A 15855-nucleotide genomic window follows, 5' to 3' on the forward strand; every position below is an offset into this window, starting at 1 on the left:
CTGTGCATCCTTGGGGGACATGAATGAGGATGATCCATATGTTTGGTATGACTGGAATACCAAGAGATATTGGCATAAATGAAATTCTTAGGTGAGATATTTCATATAAAAAAAAAACTTGATTTTTTGTGTTAATGGAGTAAAACCACAACATAAAGAACAATTCCTGTTTGTCATGTATTTTGTAAGATTTAAGATTTTTTTTATATATTTAACAAGTAATTTATGTTAAGATAAAATTGTAATATACGAATAATTATTGTAGATTAATATTACATTTTTTCTAGATTGAGTAACAAATTTCAGGTTTTGAATTCCAAGCCTGACAAACTGTGTCCTTGCTTCTACCGCCATCTATCGACGACATTTTGTTACGTCACTTGGGTTTAACTTCGGCTTCACTCGGGTTTAACTTCGGCTTCACTCGGTTTTCACTTCGGCTTCACCTTCACTCGGTTTTAACTTCGGCTTCACTCGGTTTTTATTTCGGCTTCACTCGGTTTTAACTTCGGCTTCACTCGGTTTTAACTTCGGCTTCACTCGGCTCTAGCATGGGCTAGACCGGAACGCGCAATGCATTGTGGATGTTAATGGCCAATATTTGCATTTTGCATTTGCGTACTTGATTTGCGGCAGCTTTGAGGATTTATTGCACACCATGACTCTCATCACCTGTGCTTTACTTTGGCTGTTATTTGTTTTGGATGTAATTTGTGTCGATATAATATCCAGTTCGTGCTACAAACCAGTCAAGTCCAACAGACCTACGTTTATTAGGTAACTACATGTTTTGGAGGGGGAAAAAAACATTTAAATCGTTATCATAGTAACTTTTACATTTTATACAGTGTATATGGTGTAATTCACAGCATTCCATAAATAAATAAAAACTAATTAAACACGTGATGTTACGCAGCTTTAGTAATGTGTGTACAACGGCGCGTTTGAATTCTCGATTCTGATTGGTTAATGGAGTTGGTTTACTTTTCTATCTTACAATGTAAGGGAAATCACACGTTAAGGGTATAAATATTAGTATTTCTTCATTCGTGTACATACTATTACATTTACATCATTTAGCAGACACTCTTATCCAGAGTGATTTACATTTTTATTTCAGTTTATACACCTGAGCAATTGAGGGTTAAGGGCCTTGCTCAGGGGTGGTGGACCTGGGATTCGAACCAATGACCTTCCCCTGGTATAACTACCTATACGTTAACATGGCGACCCCATTGTAGGGGAAATCATATTTATATCAATGTGCTCCTTCTCATTGTCTTTCTACAGCAGTAACATTTACAGTAGTGGGTATAGTATTGCAGATGCTCAACATAAACAGATTAAAAATTAATATTAATATTTAATTTCTAACATGGGCTATCTTGTATTGTGGACATTCTACTATATTAAATATTACTTTAAACAAAAAGTATGTGTTCTTCATCTTAAACAAAATTTCTGTGGTGTTTTGTTTATTTTGTGTGTGATTGGTCGGTCTTTATTTATTATGACAAATTGTGAAAAAAAAAATAGATTACAGTAATCCATAGAGAGAATTTTGCAGGGTTGCATTAAAGTGCTTTTTTTCCATGTTTTTTTTTTTAGAACCTATACTAGACCTTATGAGTACTTGAATATCACTGAGCTCCCTGCTGCCTGGGACTGGCGTAACATTGATGGGAAAAACTATGTGAGTGTGACACGAAATCAGCATATCCCTCAGTACTGTGGCTCCTGCTGGGCCATGGGCTCCACCAGTGCCCTTGCAGGTATTACCTGGACTATAATATATAATTAACAAAGTCTGGATCCCAGATGGATTTTTGTAGGGCCTGAAGAGCTAGACCTAGAGTGCAGAAGTTATTATATCATATATTATGCAGTGTGTGTGGAGAAGGAATGAAGTGCATCATATAGCAACTGAACAAATCCAACAGCTACTATTGACCAGTCAGCATTATGGGGGGAATGTGGTTATTGCTATAGTGTGTAAAAGGAGCAAAAAGGCTCATCCAGAGTGTTGTGGTGTACATTAATGTGATTACAAATAGAAGATGTAGATTAATTTTCTGTAACAGGAGCTGTGACAGTAGATCTGGCTTTAATTCAAAAGGTATGTGGAATAGCCTAATCTTAGACACATGACAATCTATGACAAATATTAATTGTTATTTTATACACTTATTTTATTGAGTTCACATGTATGTGATCTTCAGTAAGTGGTCCACTATGTCATGGGAAAGTGAGGACAGAGCAGTATGACAAGAAAAGCTGCATCCCTTTGGTCATGAAGATAGAAAAAAATATTCTGCAATCAAAGCACCTTGTTTGTTTTTCCTCATAAGATCGTATAAACATCAAAAGGAAAGGCGTGTGGCCATCAGCTTATCTCTCCGTCCAGAATGTAATTGATTGTGGAGGGGCAGGGTCTTGTTTTGGAGGTGATCACCTAGGTGTGTATGCTTACGCACATCACAAGGGCATTCCAGATGAAACCTGCAACAATTATCAGGCCAGAAATCAAAGTAAGTACAGAGTCTATTTATATACACCCATATGATTATGATTAACATAATGTATTTTATATGCACATAAAGAAGTGACCAAGCATCAGATATCTTTAATGAATGTGTTTATTACATTTAAATGTCATATTATATAGATCTGTAATAAATCAGTAATGATATGTCGGCCTAATTTCATTAGGGATTTACGGTAGCTTATGTCTCAGAATAGATGGTTGAACAAGAATCTTCAAACATGTAACAGTGTGAGGTTGGCATTATTTTCCAAATTTCTGTGTGTGTAGAGTGTGATCTGTTTAACCAATGTGGCACCTGCTCATTCTTCGGGTCCTGTACTGTTGTGAAGAACTACACTTTGTGGAAAGTAGGAGACTATGGTGAGGTTTCAGAACGAGACCGGATGAAAGCTGAGATCTACAAAAATGGCCCAATAAGGCAAGTTTCCTACTTCATATATGGAGTCAGTAAGCGCTTACTTCAGTGATCGTATGCAATCTGAACCTGAACCTGTTCCTTCCTCTCCATCCTCTCTGCATGGTGGCAGCTGTGCAATCATGGCAACTAAAGGTCTCGAGGCATATAAGGGAGGCGTCTTTGCAGAGTTTCATGTCATCCCACACACGAACCACATCGTATCTGTGGCGGGATGGGGAGTCACTGATGATGGAACAGAGTACTGGATAGTCAGAAACTCCTGGGGCGAGTTTTGGGTGAGCTACCCATTCATCTTTTCTGTACAGCCAGCATTGTACATGAACTGGGCAATATATGTATCATATAAGATTATTGTTGTCATTGATATTTTTACTTACTGATCCCTTGCTTTGGATCAGCTGTAACCTAGTCCAGAATATTATCAGAAGCTTAACATTTTATTAAAAGCCTAATGTCTGAAAAGGATACTAGGCACCTCAACTAAGACCTTAATCTGTCTAGCAAGACACAGTGCAATGAAATATGTTAATGAATGAGCTGGATATATTGGCTGTGATTTAAGCAGCAGTAATTTGTACATTTCTCCACAGGGTGAGGCAGGCTGGGCAAGGATAGTCACCAGCGCATATAAAGCGGGTAAAGGAAACTGGTACAATCTTGCCATCGAGAAATCCTGTGCATATGGAGACCCCATAGTGGCCTAGAGGAAGAGCAACTGTTGAGAATGACCCGTCCACATGTCCAGAAAGGAATCCAACTGAGTGCAATGAATGAGAATATGTGTTTGCAATATGATTCTTTTTTTTTTTTTTTTAGGTAAAATGCATTAACATTCTTCTGCTGTCATACAATATAAAGTAAACCATTTTAAGGTTTTATTTAACATGTATTAAGCACTATTATGAAGTGGTTATGGAAATCAGTAGTTTTCTTTATTGTTTATTACAATGTTTGGAATTTTTTTTTTCTTAAAATAACCTTGATTGTAAAATAAAAATATTTTTTAATTGTTATTTTCTAATCACGATACATCAGATTTTAGGAGCTTGATAACAATATCGCTTATGAAAAAATAAACATTATACATTCTTAAAACTTGGTTGTTAAATTGTTTGAATAAAAAAACAGTTTTTAAGCAACACGGCTACTAAAATAACATTCCGTTATATATCACACATTTATAATAAACAACAAACATGTATGCATTTTAACACAAAACATCCACTTAATTTACACGGTATTTTTAACCCAATATAGAACAACATTTTTTGTTGTTTTATTTTTAATGAGCATCTCATATTGTGATGTTTGTTGCCTCAGTACAGTTTTCTACATCAGTGCTAGCATGTACCGGTTCCTCTGCTTCCTATTGACTGACAACCTTAGCAACAGAATACAGGCGCGTCTCATTGGCTACTTTCTACTGCTAAGCCCCGCCTTTCCCGACTGCAGAAAACAAGGGCACCGGGTTAGTAACTAACCCGCCCTGGATGCACTGCGAAACGGGGATGCTGGGCAGAGACGCGCCCCTGTCACGGCGGGAGTCTCTGGATCATTTATCACTATGCACTTCTCTCTATAATACACACTTGGATGTGAAAGATGCCAGTGGTTTCTCATGTGCTTTGCAGAATCCGGTCCTATTGCAATTCTGGACTGCATGTACATTAGAGACATCATAACTGGTGGTGTTTTTTTTTCCCCGCGAGCGGATGCTGCATCTCTGCAGACCTGGAAACCGTTGCTAAGGAATAAGCATCCCAGGTGAGCAATGATATTAAAGCATTAAAAACAATGCTGTGATATTTTATACATAAATGCTGTGTCATGATGCACTGTAGTCTAGATCAGTCAACTGCGCAGTTAATATTTAATGTAAAGGATTTTCTTCTGCACCAAACAGTGTTAACAATATTAGGGAATAATATTGCTGTGTATAGTGAATCATTGTACTGTATGTTCCCATGTGTGTTAAACATTATGGGTTTGCATGTCCACACACCACCGAACACACAACTACATTATTTTATTTTAATGAACTCCATTCATTTCACTCATCTTCACTCATCCTTATACTGTACATCCTAAGGAACATGAGTAGTGTAGAGACAATGTATTCTTCATTCATTTAGCACACTCACACTATTTATGTCCCACTTTATTTATTTATTTATTTATTTATTTACAACCATTAACGTATAACATTGCACATTACATACTCTAGTCGATGTCAATTTTTCAATTTTCAATTTTTTTTTAATACATACGTATATTCTCTATCCATATATAAGACATGTAAACTTAATTCCATTGTTCTAGTATAAACTTACCAGGTAAGATATTAATTATTATTGATTAAATATTATTAAGTCATAATTTGTTTAAAAATATGTAACGCTTGTTCTAAAAACTAGCACTGGACTAGCAATTGACCTTGAGACAACAGGTTTAAAACAGACAACTGGATTTAATATTGCATATGGTTCAAAGATGTGTCACAGGTTCATGGGTTGTTGTGTACCTGTGATCGACAGGTTCTTTTACCTCTATAAACCAACCCCATTACTATGCGTGGGCCTTCACTGTCTACCTCTAGTATTGATCTAGGTGCAACTCTTATTGAGCTTCCCTGAGGGAAATGGGTGAACTGCACACTCACTGCAGGATAATCTGATTCATCCTTATTTTCTAAATGGAATCTTGCATCATTAGCATTGGAATAATCATTAGTGTAATAATTGTGATTATTACATAATGAACTTGCAGCCACCAATTCGTTCAACAGGTGTAGTATTACAGCAAATTGGCTTTTGATTATATGCCTTTATTAATACCAATGTTATCAAACTAAGAGGAAACAGATCAGTTATATTCTAAGAATGTATTTTAAAAATACTACAAAGATCTAAATGGTACTTTCAAGTGATTTAGATTATTTAAGATGGTTTATCTTGTTTTAACAAGGTATTGCTCCAGAAGCTTGGTTGAATAAAACTCTTCCCCTTAGCACTCCCCTTGCCCATAGCATTGATTTTAATGCAGAGTGGGAACGTCAGAGGATACCCTCTTTTGCCAATCGATAGTTGAGAAAGTGCAATGCAGTATCTATAAGAAAGGCAGGGTTGTTAGGATGTCCTTGAGCAATATAAATGCCTATAAAGTTATCTAGAACTAAAACAAGTCTCTATATCTGAAAGACAGGGAGACAATGGACAAGAAAATGTGATAACACACCCCTATTATGCATTTCAAATTCGAGACAATCCTTACGTCTCCTGAGTCCCTGGAACTCTCAAAAAAAAATATAATAATAATTTAAAACACTGAATCATTCAAATGATTTCCCTTTTTCCGTTTAGTACAGATGGTGGTGGGACTTGGAAGTATGGGCTGTAATTACAGCATGAGGATGTGAGGATGCACTGACCATAATTAAGCTTTAAGCATGCATATCAAATGAGAACTGTTGTTTGAACTTAAGTAGTTCTTCCTCCAGTTGTTGAATTAACTTAACTAACAGGTATATATAAAAAGGACACAATGGTACAACATTTTATTCTACAATGATGGCCTGAAGCTTGTACCAGCCCTAATGCCCTAAAGGGGATTCTTCCCATACACTCACTCACTCACTCATTTTCTACCGTTTTATCCGAACTACCTCGGGTCACGGGGAGCCTGTGCCGATCTCAGACGTCATCGGGCATCAAGGCAGGATACACCCTGGACGGAGTGCCAACCCATCGCAGGACACACACACTCTCATTCACTCACGCAATCACACACTACGGGCAATTTTTCCAGAGATGCCAATCAACCAACCATACATATCTTTGGACCGGGGGAGGAAACCGGAGTACCCGGAGGAAACCCCCGAGGCACGGGGAGAACATGCAAACTCCACACACACAAGGCAGTGGCGGGAATCGAACCCCCAACCCCGGAGGTGTGAAGCGAACGTGCTAACCACTAAGCCACCGTGCCCCCGCCTTCCCATACAATCACCAACAAAATAATTCTCCGTGCTAGAGAACTGGAGAAGCACTTTTCTATATTCTTATTTACTGTAGTCTCTTGTGATCTGGACTTATTTTAAGGCATGCTTTGGAAGGTTCCTTTTAAGTACCTTCCCCAATTTGAAATAAGTTACATCCAAAAACAATTCATTCTAAATAATGCATTGCTCATCACTTGGAAAAATGAGTGGAGGAAGCTGGGGGTGGCTGTAGGAGACACAGCTGTGGGAAATAACAGAGAACAAGACTGGGAGATGCAGGTGTTATTATGTTGTCCTAAAAAGGCAGACTGTCAGGGCATATATCAGAGAGACGGGCCTGATAAGTGCTCATATTTCTGCTTGCTGCTCTGAATGCTATTTGTGAATTACCGATCGACAGTCCTTAGGACTCTGCGTTCTGTCTGTCTAATTATTAGTCTGTCAGCTCTCATCAGCACTTATAAAAGCCAGGCTGCTGACTAATGCAACTCCAAGCTTCTGGTGAGCAGGAGAAATGTGCTACAATGCCTTAAATAGGAGGAATGACAAGAAAAGCCGTGGAAGACCTGATAGTACCCGAAGTTTCCTGTGTTTATCTGTGCAAAATTGTGTATTAGAAAAAATATCACTCCAGTCAAATCATTTTAGAGTCATCATTATGTTATTCAGTGTCCGACAAACACAAAGCTGCTAAGTAGAAATCCAGTTAGAACATTGTCTGCCTGTACAAGTGGCCTGATTACACAACAGTAAGCAGGCAGGCATCCACTCTCATTCGAAATACAACCCAGAGTAGCCTTTTTTTGTATGATGGTCCATCAATTATGCCATCATTCCATAGGCTGCTTTCTCTCAGCACCCAAAAGAAGCATGGTGGATTTTTAGCAGCTTTGGGTATTTTTAGATTAATGGCAAGGTCAAAATGTGAATTGACATGTCCTCGTTGTCACTTACAGCACAGTTAAGCTGCATGCGCCATATCATATTACCATTTCGCCGAATAGAATCAGTGATCTTTAATGTGGGTGAGTGTTTGGTCTTAATTATGTTTGATTACAGTTATTTGTAGTGGGCATTTGACAAGATTTCCATTCGGCATGAAAGCATGTTTAAAGCAAAAAGCAGTTGAGGAATGTTTATCTGTGTGAATGTGATTTCACTGCCATAAGCACAGAAGAACTGGAAGTTTCTTGAAAGCTTTTCTGCAGGCAATGCTGCTAAATATGTCCTTATACACTGTCGGTTGACAGCAGCTGTCAGGCACCACATCAGCAATTGCACGCAGCCTCTTTTGTGTGAGTCACTTTAACTCTATTTCTCTTTCTCTAGGGCACAAAACAAAAGCCCACGCTGCAAAATAAATGCTTAGTGTCCGTGCTGGTGTACTGTACTGCAGCTAAAACCAGGTCAAGAACATATTCAGGGGATTTACATGGTGGGCTTTGTTTGGTATTGTCTAGATCACATAATGTCATTTACATTATCTTATTCATCCAAAGTGAGTGAAGATACAATTTAGCAGTTTGTGGTTAAATATCTTGTTGGCAGTTCTGGAAATTAAAATTACAACCTGCCTTAACCACAGAGCCAACATTTCCCAATGGTACTTTGGGAAGCAAAAAAAAACCACATAATCCGCTGTGCTGAAAACTTTACCAGTGTTATCTCTCATCTGACTTGTTACAGAAACTTAATCTAACACCTTTTAACCAATCAGAACTGTTTGTTTATTTATTTATTTATTTATTTATTTATTTATTTATTTATTTATTTTCATTTCTTTACCAATTACTTGCATTGGACAGGTTAGACGACTGTGAATACTGTATGTCCAGATTGCATAAGAATTATAATGTATGTTTAAAATCAGACTGTATGTGATGGTTTCTAAATCCTGTAATTAATTAATCTGGTGTGTAGATGACACTAATTAGACTCTTTATACATTAGTCCAGGTAAGTGGGCGCCATGCTGACTAGCATCACAGAAGGCATCCTATGCTGCTTGACAGGCAAAAGTGGAAATACGGTGCTGCCTGTGGACTCATCGGACACTGCTCCATCTGATGGGTTCGAGTTTGTAGAGGTGAAGCCAGGCCGTGTACTGCGTGTTCGCCATGTTCTGCCAGAGCGTCCTGCCAGTCCTGAGCTAAAGCAGGAGCAGGGTACCAGTGTGCATTGCAAACGCAAGATCACAGTCTACCGCAACGGGCAACTGGTAATTGAGAACCTGGGTGACGTGCTGCGTGCAGAGATTCTACATTGCCCCAATGGAGATGTGGAGCAGTGCAGCACCGTGGAGCTGGAGCTTGCTGATTACTTTACTGCACCTTCCTCTCCAGAACCCAAGCCGGCTCCTCCCACTCTTACGGCTTCAGACCAGCAGAAACCAGCTCCGCCGCCGAGACGACGGAGGAGGAAGCCCAAGCGCACAGTACTTATTGACTCAGAGAGATGCATCAGCAGCTGTAAGGGGACACACTCCGACGTGGCACTCTTCTTCATCCATGGCGTTGGAGGCTCACTGGACATCTGGGGTCGTCAGTTGGACTTCTTCTCCAAATTGGGCTATGAGGTCATCGCGCCAGACCTGGCAGGGCATGGAGCCAGCACGGCCCCTCAGATAGCGGCTGCTTACACATTCTACGCCCTGGCTGAGGATCTCCGTGCCATTTTTAAAAGATATGCTCGCAAGCGCAACATCCTCATTGGCCACTCATACGGGTGAGCTTAGGCATGCTTCTCTCATGTATACACATGTACACATGAATGCATGTTAATAAAATGTGCTAAAGAAAATTGCTGACATTGGATCAGCTCTTCATGTTCACATGCAAAGGTATCTAAAAATTTTTAGTTAATAAGATTTAAATCAAGGACTTTTAGCCTAAATAAGGACAAAAGAGGGCAAAGAAAGCAGGAGTTTTAAGAGAACCGGAAGGGATTAGAGACAGAGTTTTAAGTAAGGTCTCTTAAAATGGCAGTGTTTAATTTTTTTGTGTACTTGCAAAGGTAATTTTAGCTAATGAAATCTAATTGAAGTCCTTACTATCCTCATTCCAGGGTATCATTCTGCACATTCCTAGCACATGAGTACCCAGAGCAGGTACATAAGGTGGTTATGATAAACGGTGGTGGCCCCACAGCGCTGGAGCCAAGTCTCTGCTCCATCTTCCAGCTACCTTCCTGTGTCTTGCACTGTCTGTCACCTTGCCTCGCATGGAGCTTCCTCAAGTACGTTCCTCACATTTACACGAAATGTGCAGACACATAAATGATGCTTCAACTGCACAGGGATTTAGGGTGTAATTAAGGTTTTACTGCTTGGTTCAATACCTTATAAAGGGGTTCTCACCAAACTCACCAAATTAGTAGGTAATGTAATGGTTGTCATTACAGTGGTAGCAAAGCAGGTGTATTGTACCCCAACAGTACTTCTTTTTGGTAGCATATCTGTCTGTATTTCTCTTTTGCGTTATTAGTCTTTTTTTCTCTCAATCTGTCATCTCTTCACTCTTCTCAAGCTTACTCTTGCTTTCTCCACAGAGCTGGATTTGCTAGACAGGGAGCTAAAGAGAAACAGATGCTAAAGGAGGGCAATGCATTTAATGTGGCTCCGTTCGTGCTGCGGGCCATGATGAGTGGTCAGTACTGGCCTGAGGGAGACGAGGTGTACCATGCTGAGCTTACTGTCCCCATTTTGCTTGTGCACGGCCTCTATGACAAGTTTGTGCCCATGGATGAGGACCAGCGAATGGCTGAGGTACGGTGAAATGTAGATAATAAAAAAGCAGAATTATCAAAATAGTTCTCATTTAATGATTTACGTCTTAAGGTCATGGGATTTTCTACCCTAAAGACAACACTATAGATGGCAAGTCAACCATAAACAACTAGATCTCTGTGCTGTAATGAATGTATTGTTCATTAAGGAGCATTACGTATATGCCGATGTCCCCACAGACGTGACAGATGGTTGCTGAATGAAACAAAGACTTTCTTTCATTTTACTGAGGAGTGTTATTATTATTTTTTTTACCGAAGCACTAGTAAATTCTCAAAATCAGAACACATATAATATAATAGCAGCTCTGTCAGCAGATCTGACTGTGAAAGTTTTATATTACACTGATTTGAATGTTATCATTTCTATAGTAACGTCGACTCCGCATGGATTTGTATGCTGGATGCTTCACGTAATTGAAATCTAACAATAAACTGCTTAAAACAGATGGTCTTCTCCCAATTATCAACTGTACAGGTTCAGAGAGACCACAGTGTCTTCAGGGTGTCCACAGTAACCTTAGACTCCTCTTAATGGTTTCAGTTCACCAGAGGTGTAAAGAGTTATTATTGGAGTAACTGTAGTGATCCTATCAGCTTGAGGCAGTGTGGTCTCGGACGTCTTTCGAGGCATTTTGTAAGATAGTCGTGCATGAAAATCAGTTTCTGAAACACTCATAGCAGCCCATTTGGCACCAAATGCTCCATTAAACTTTAATTGAACTTTTGTCTTTAGTTCATTATGTTTCCATGCATTGCACTGCTGCCACATGACTCTCTGATTGGATAATTGCATGAAGGAGCAGTTGTACAGGTGGTGCAAATAAAGAACAGTTGAGTTTGTTTGCCAGCGATTATTTTTTTAACCAAAAATCTGACATTATGTGTATTTCTAGATTCTCCTCTTTGCCTTCTTGAAAGTGATTGAAGAGGGCAGTCACATGGTCATGATGGAATGCCCAGACACAGTCAACACACTTCTGCATGAGTTCTTTCTCTGGGAACCAGACATCACCAGAAAGGATTGTACAGATGATACACCTGCTGTTCTGACTGTTACTGCAGATACCGTGACTGACGAAAACACTGGCAAACAAAAAACCAACAAGCCTGTAAACAAATAACCGATGAGAAGTGGTGTCTTTGTAGGGCAAACCAATCAGAAGGCTCTTGATGGCAGGCTGCATGAGGTGGAGTGATCACCCAGGCTGAAAGCTAATTTTTTGGAGCTGAAGATTGAGCTGAGCGTTCGAGCTGGTTGCACGAAGCAAGAAAGGTCCAAGAGGTGACTCTGCCGAAGTAGGTCAGAGGACAAAAGAGAAAAAAAAAATGAAAGCATAAAACTAATTTCAGAGCAGACCATCATGGTTTATTACATTTCACATCTCTCTGCTACCTTTGGACAGATATCTTTTGTTCTTGTGGTATATCAGCAAAAGGACTAAAGCTCTGTCTGATGGATGAACTCGGGCCGATTTTAAGTGCTCATGCTCTAAGTGGAAAGGTATGGGCTGATTTTTCGGCTGGATTACAGAGCTGTCCCCATGCTCACGCATTGCTTATAAATCTATTGTGTGATCTACTGTGCTCTAGGCCACATAAGTGCATCGAGGCAGGGAGAGAGATGTTTCTAAACATTGCTGTTTTTTGTAACACTAATAATTAACATAAGGGATAAAAGGGTAGTGATTTTGTCTTCCCATGGAACACATGCCTACAGTCCCATGAAGAAAAAAAAGAAGGCTGGAAGGGAAAACAATAACTTCCAACATGCGTATTTAATTTGAAGACGTTACCTCTGTAGTCCTTGTATAAGTGAGGCAGTTATGTAAAACATAACTAAAATACTAACATATCACTGTTACAGTTAAATAACCTGCTATAATGGGCTGTTGTTTTTGCCATGAATTGATATGTTTTCTTTAAACAAACAAACTAATGCAGATTCGTGGCTAAGTGCAGGGCCGAAGGGTGAACACAAATGCAATGAGCATAAAATTCTGTCAGCAGGAGCACTTTCATGTCTCCTAGCAACGAGAAAAGATTCGTTGGTGGTGCATTCACAGCTTTGCCACAAAGAGGAAAAGGGAGAGAGAGAGAGAAAGAGAGAGAGAGAGAGAGAGAGAGAGAGAGAGATATGTTGGTGCTGATGATATGGTTTATACACAGGGAATAAGCTAGGAAAACAAAATACTGTTAATATAAATGTAACGCTGTTATATATTACCATCAAGACAATAAGCAACGCTGGAAAACAACCAGAGATTAAAATAACATCAGTGTCACATTACAGCATTCATACAAATGCAGCCGACACACACCGAGTGATTATGCAGTCGGACAGGGTTTGACTTTATAAATAAACAGAAATACAGAAGTGGTGACTCATGACTAAGGAACAGATTGAGGATATATGAATGTGCAGGTTGCCATAACAACAGACGGTTGAATGTCCGCATGGTAAAAAAAGATGAAGGCTTGGTCGGTGCAGGGTAATGGATGCTGGAACTGTACTGTAGAGCAACATAATTTTCAGTGTGCGTTGCCTTCATTGTTTTTTTCCCCCATGTCATACACTGAAATACGAATTCTTATCAAATTCATTCAGTGTCATTCGGTGGAAACACGTTCTGTTCTCATAGCAGATATTATGTAAATGGGATCATGGCTTAAACTGATGCATTTATACTGTTTGGGCGATTATAATATTCTTAAGCTGCAACTTCTGGGCCCTTTGAGCAAGGCCCCTAACCCTCAATTGTATAAATAAGATAAATGAAAGTCACTCTGGATAATAGGATCTACCAAATCCCGTAAATGGAAATGTTGCTTTCAAGCTTATTCATTCATTTTAGATCTTAAATGAATGTGAAATGGGTGAAACGAGGCAGATTTTTGCGTTATTTATTATTTCAAAGCCAAAAACATCTCATATGAATGAATGAATGCAACGCACATTTCTTCTTCTTGTGATTCCTTTTCAGCAAAAGGATAAAAGGGATATACATTTTTCAAAATTGTGGAAAACTTATTTCAATCTTTCTCTTGGTCGATTAGATATGAGTCATGAACACTTCAATTTAAACACAGTATTTAAACACCGTTAAATATTATCTGTGTTTTCAGGTCTGACACAAAAAGGTCCAGGTGGAAATATTTTTTTAAAGGTTATTGTACTGGAATCACTGCATAGAAACATTATGCATGCAAAATTGAAGAACGCTGCTTCGAGCAGCTCTATATATCTTCCCAAGACAATGGTTTTTATTCTATTCATGCTTAGTCAAAACCTTGTGGTGATGTGAAACCATTGCAAAAGCACAAGTAGCATTGATATGCATGGCATTTCTGACCGTTACATTCCAGAGTGAGCCTTGAGATACAGGTTTTATGCAGAATGCAAGCAGAGTCATTTTTTAACCCTTGAATGATGAATTCTTCAGTAGACATGGGTGTGATCTGGTGTACATCCATCCAAAATACTCCATACAAGACTTTGGTAATCACAAGTGTTCAATCTCTAATTCGGTTGATTAACACTTCTGTGTGATAATAACTGCCGGGACAAATATGCATTGTTTCACTTTATCATCATCACCAAAATCCAAAACTATATAATAACTCAATTATTCATTTGTACTAACGATTAAGGATTATGCCAGATTTACTGTAAGTGTGAACCACTGAAACCACTGGTAAGTAAATGCGTTTTTTTATGCACTGGACACTAATAAAAAGTTCAAAATATTTGGAGGGAAGCAGCTTTAGGTGCAGTGTGAGTACATGTCTCTACAAGTGAATGGAGGTTTAGTTTCTGAACAAGAAGGACAGCATACTGTAAAAGGGTGTTGAAAGATTGAGAAGTTTCTCTTGAAGCACATGTGAATATCAGTAAGAGGCAAAGTGACTCTACAACTTGGCTTAGTGTTAGAACAAAGGAGATCAGTTTTGACAACCAAGATGAAAGACTCGTCCTCCTGCTCTTCCTCTGTGTGTGTGTGTGTGTGTGTGTGTGTGTGGGTGTGTGTGCAGTATCAGTGCTCCAGTGTACTGCCATCTGTGGTTCAATCTATGCCAGAGATCTATGTTATACTATCTATGATATACACACTGCCTGAAATGTGTGAATATATAAAATAATAAAAATGAAAATAAAAACTATTTTCTCAATTTCTCAATTAATTTATATCAACATATAAAAAAACCTGTTTGTTGAACGGCTTGGAGACAAATTGAGAGTTCTTTAATATAAAAGCATGGATCCATCATACCAAATGGTGAGTATTATTTATGTCCCTCTTTATATTTTTTTTCCATTTTAGCTATGAAATTAAAGGAAAGCTCCAAACGTTAACTCTGTTTGTACTGAAATTTTTAATGACATCTTGAAATTTAGTTTAATAGGAGAAAAAAAAAGGATCTAACAATCTCACAAATATGGGATAATGATCAGGTTTTGCTTGGATCTCTTCTAATTCAATATGGAAATGGGAGCCAGCACAGAACATGGAGAAACACTGAATACAGAATGCTGTGAGTTCATATAATACACAGTTGTGCTGTGTCTCAGTACGTTAGCGATCTGCGCCATGACAAGTGCAGTGCTATTAGGAGTGGTGTTGTAGAGGGCAGAGATGTAGCGAGGGCTAAATCACATATTACCAGCAGGTATGATGCTGAATGGCATTGTGGGCAATATTTAATGATGCTACTGGAGATGACATGTTAATGATTAAGAGTGCCATTTAGGGTGGATTTTTCTCCTTTAATTGATCTACATATGCAGCTTTCGATCTACAGGCTAATATGAAGTCCAACATTAATCATTAATCTGCCTTTCCTAAATAAATGGTTCTCAAAACCCTGCACAATGAAAATAAAGCTGGAACCAGTGTGCCAGTTTCTAAGCCCCCACTAGACGGCGCTGCTGATAGAGAAAACCTCTACAGTACAATTGAACTGCACTTGTTTGCAACTCTGTGAGACTTCAGTGTAACTTAAACTCAGTGTTTATTCAGTTAGTCATATTTACAAATATTATTCAGTAGTTATTATAAACTTCAGATCCAAATGAGGATTTTATTTTGTCACATTTTGATAAAACAACAAGGCT

At 38.8% G+C, this 15855-nt stretch overlaps 2 protein-coding genes across 2 annotated transcripts; both read left to right on the top strand.

Annotated features, from left to right (window-relative positions):
- The first annotated feature begins 544 nt into the window (after positions 1–544).
- LOC113645145 (cathepsin Z) lies at positions 545–4024 on the top strand. Its single transcript, XM_027150488.2, has 6 exons — positions 545–777; positions 1609–1772; positions 2349–2528; positions 2813–2963; positions 3073–3238; positions 3554–4024. The coding sequence occupies exons 1-6, from the start codon at positions 659–661 to the stop codon at positions 3665–3667; spliced, it is 894 nt and encodes a 297-aa protein (XP_027006289.1). The 5' UTR covers positions 545–658; the 3' UTR covers positions 3668–4024.
- A 398-nt stretch (positions 4025–4422) lies between these two features.
- abhd8a (abhydrolase domain containing 8a) lies at positions 4423–14883 on the top strand. Its single transcript, XM_027150491.2, has 5 exons — positions 4423–4727; positions 8911–9683; positions 10023–10193; positions 10506–10722; positions 11639–14883. The coding sequence occupies exons 2-5, from the start codon at positions 8929–8931 to the stop codon at positions 11864–11866; spliced, it is 1371 nt and encodes a 456-aa protein (XP_027006292.1). The 5' UTR covers positions 4423–4727; positions 8911–8928; the 3' UTR covers positions 11867–14883.
- Positions 14884–15855: the final 972 nt, after the last annotated feature.

This window comes from Tachysurus fulvidraco, chromosome 22 (assembly GCF_022655615.1).
Source record: "Tachysurus fulvidraco isolate hzauxx_2018 chromosome 22, HZAU_PFXX_2.0, whole genome shotgun sequence".
NCBI lineage: Eukaryota > Metazoa > Chordata > Actinopteri > Siluriformes > Bagridae > Tachysurus > Tachysurus fulvidraco.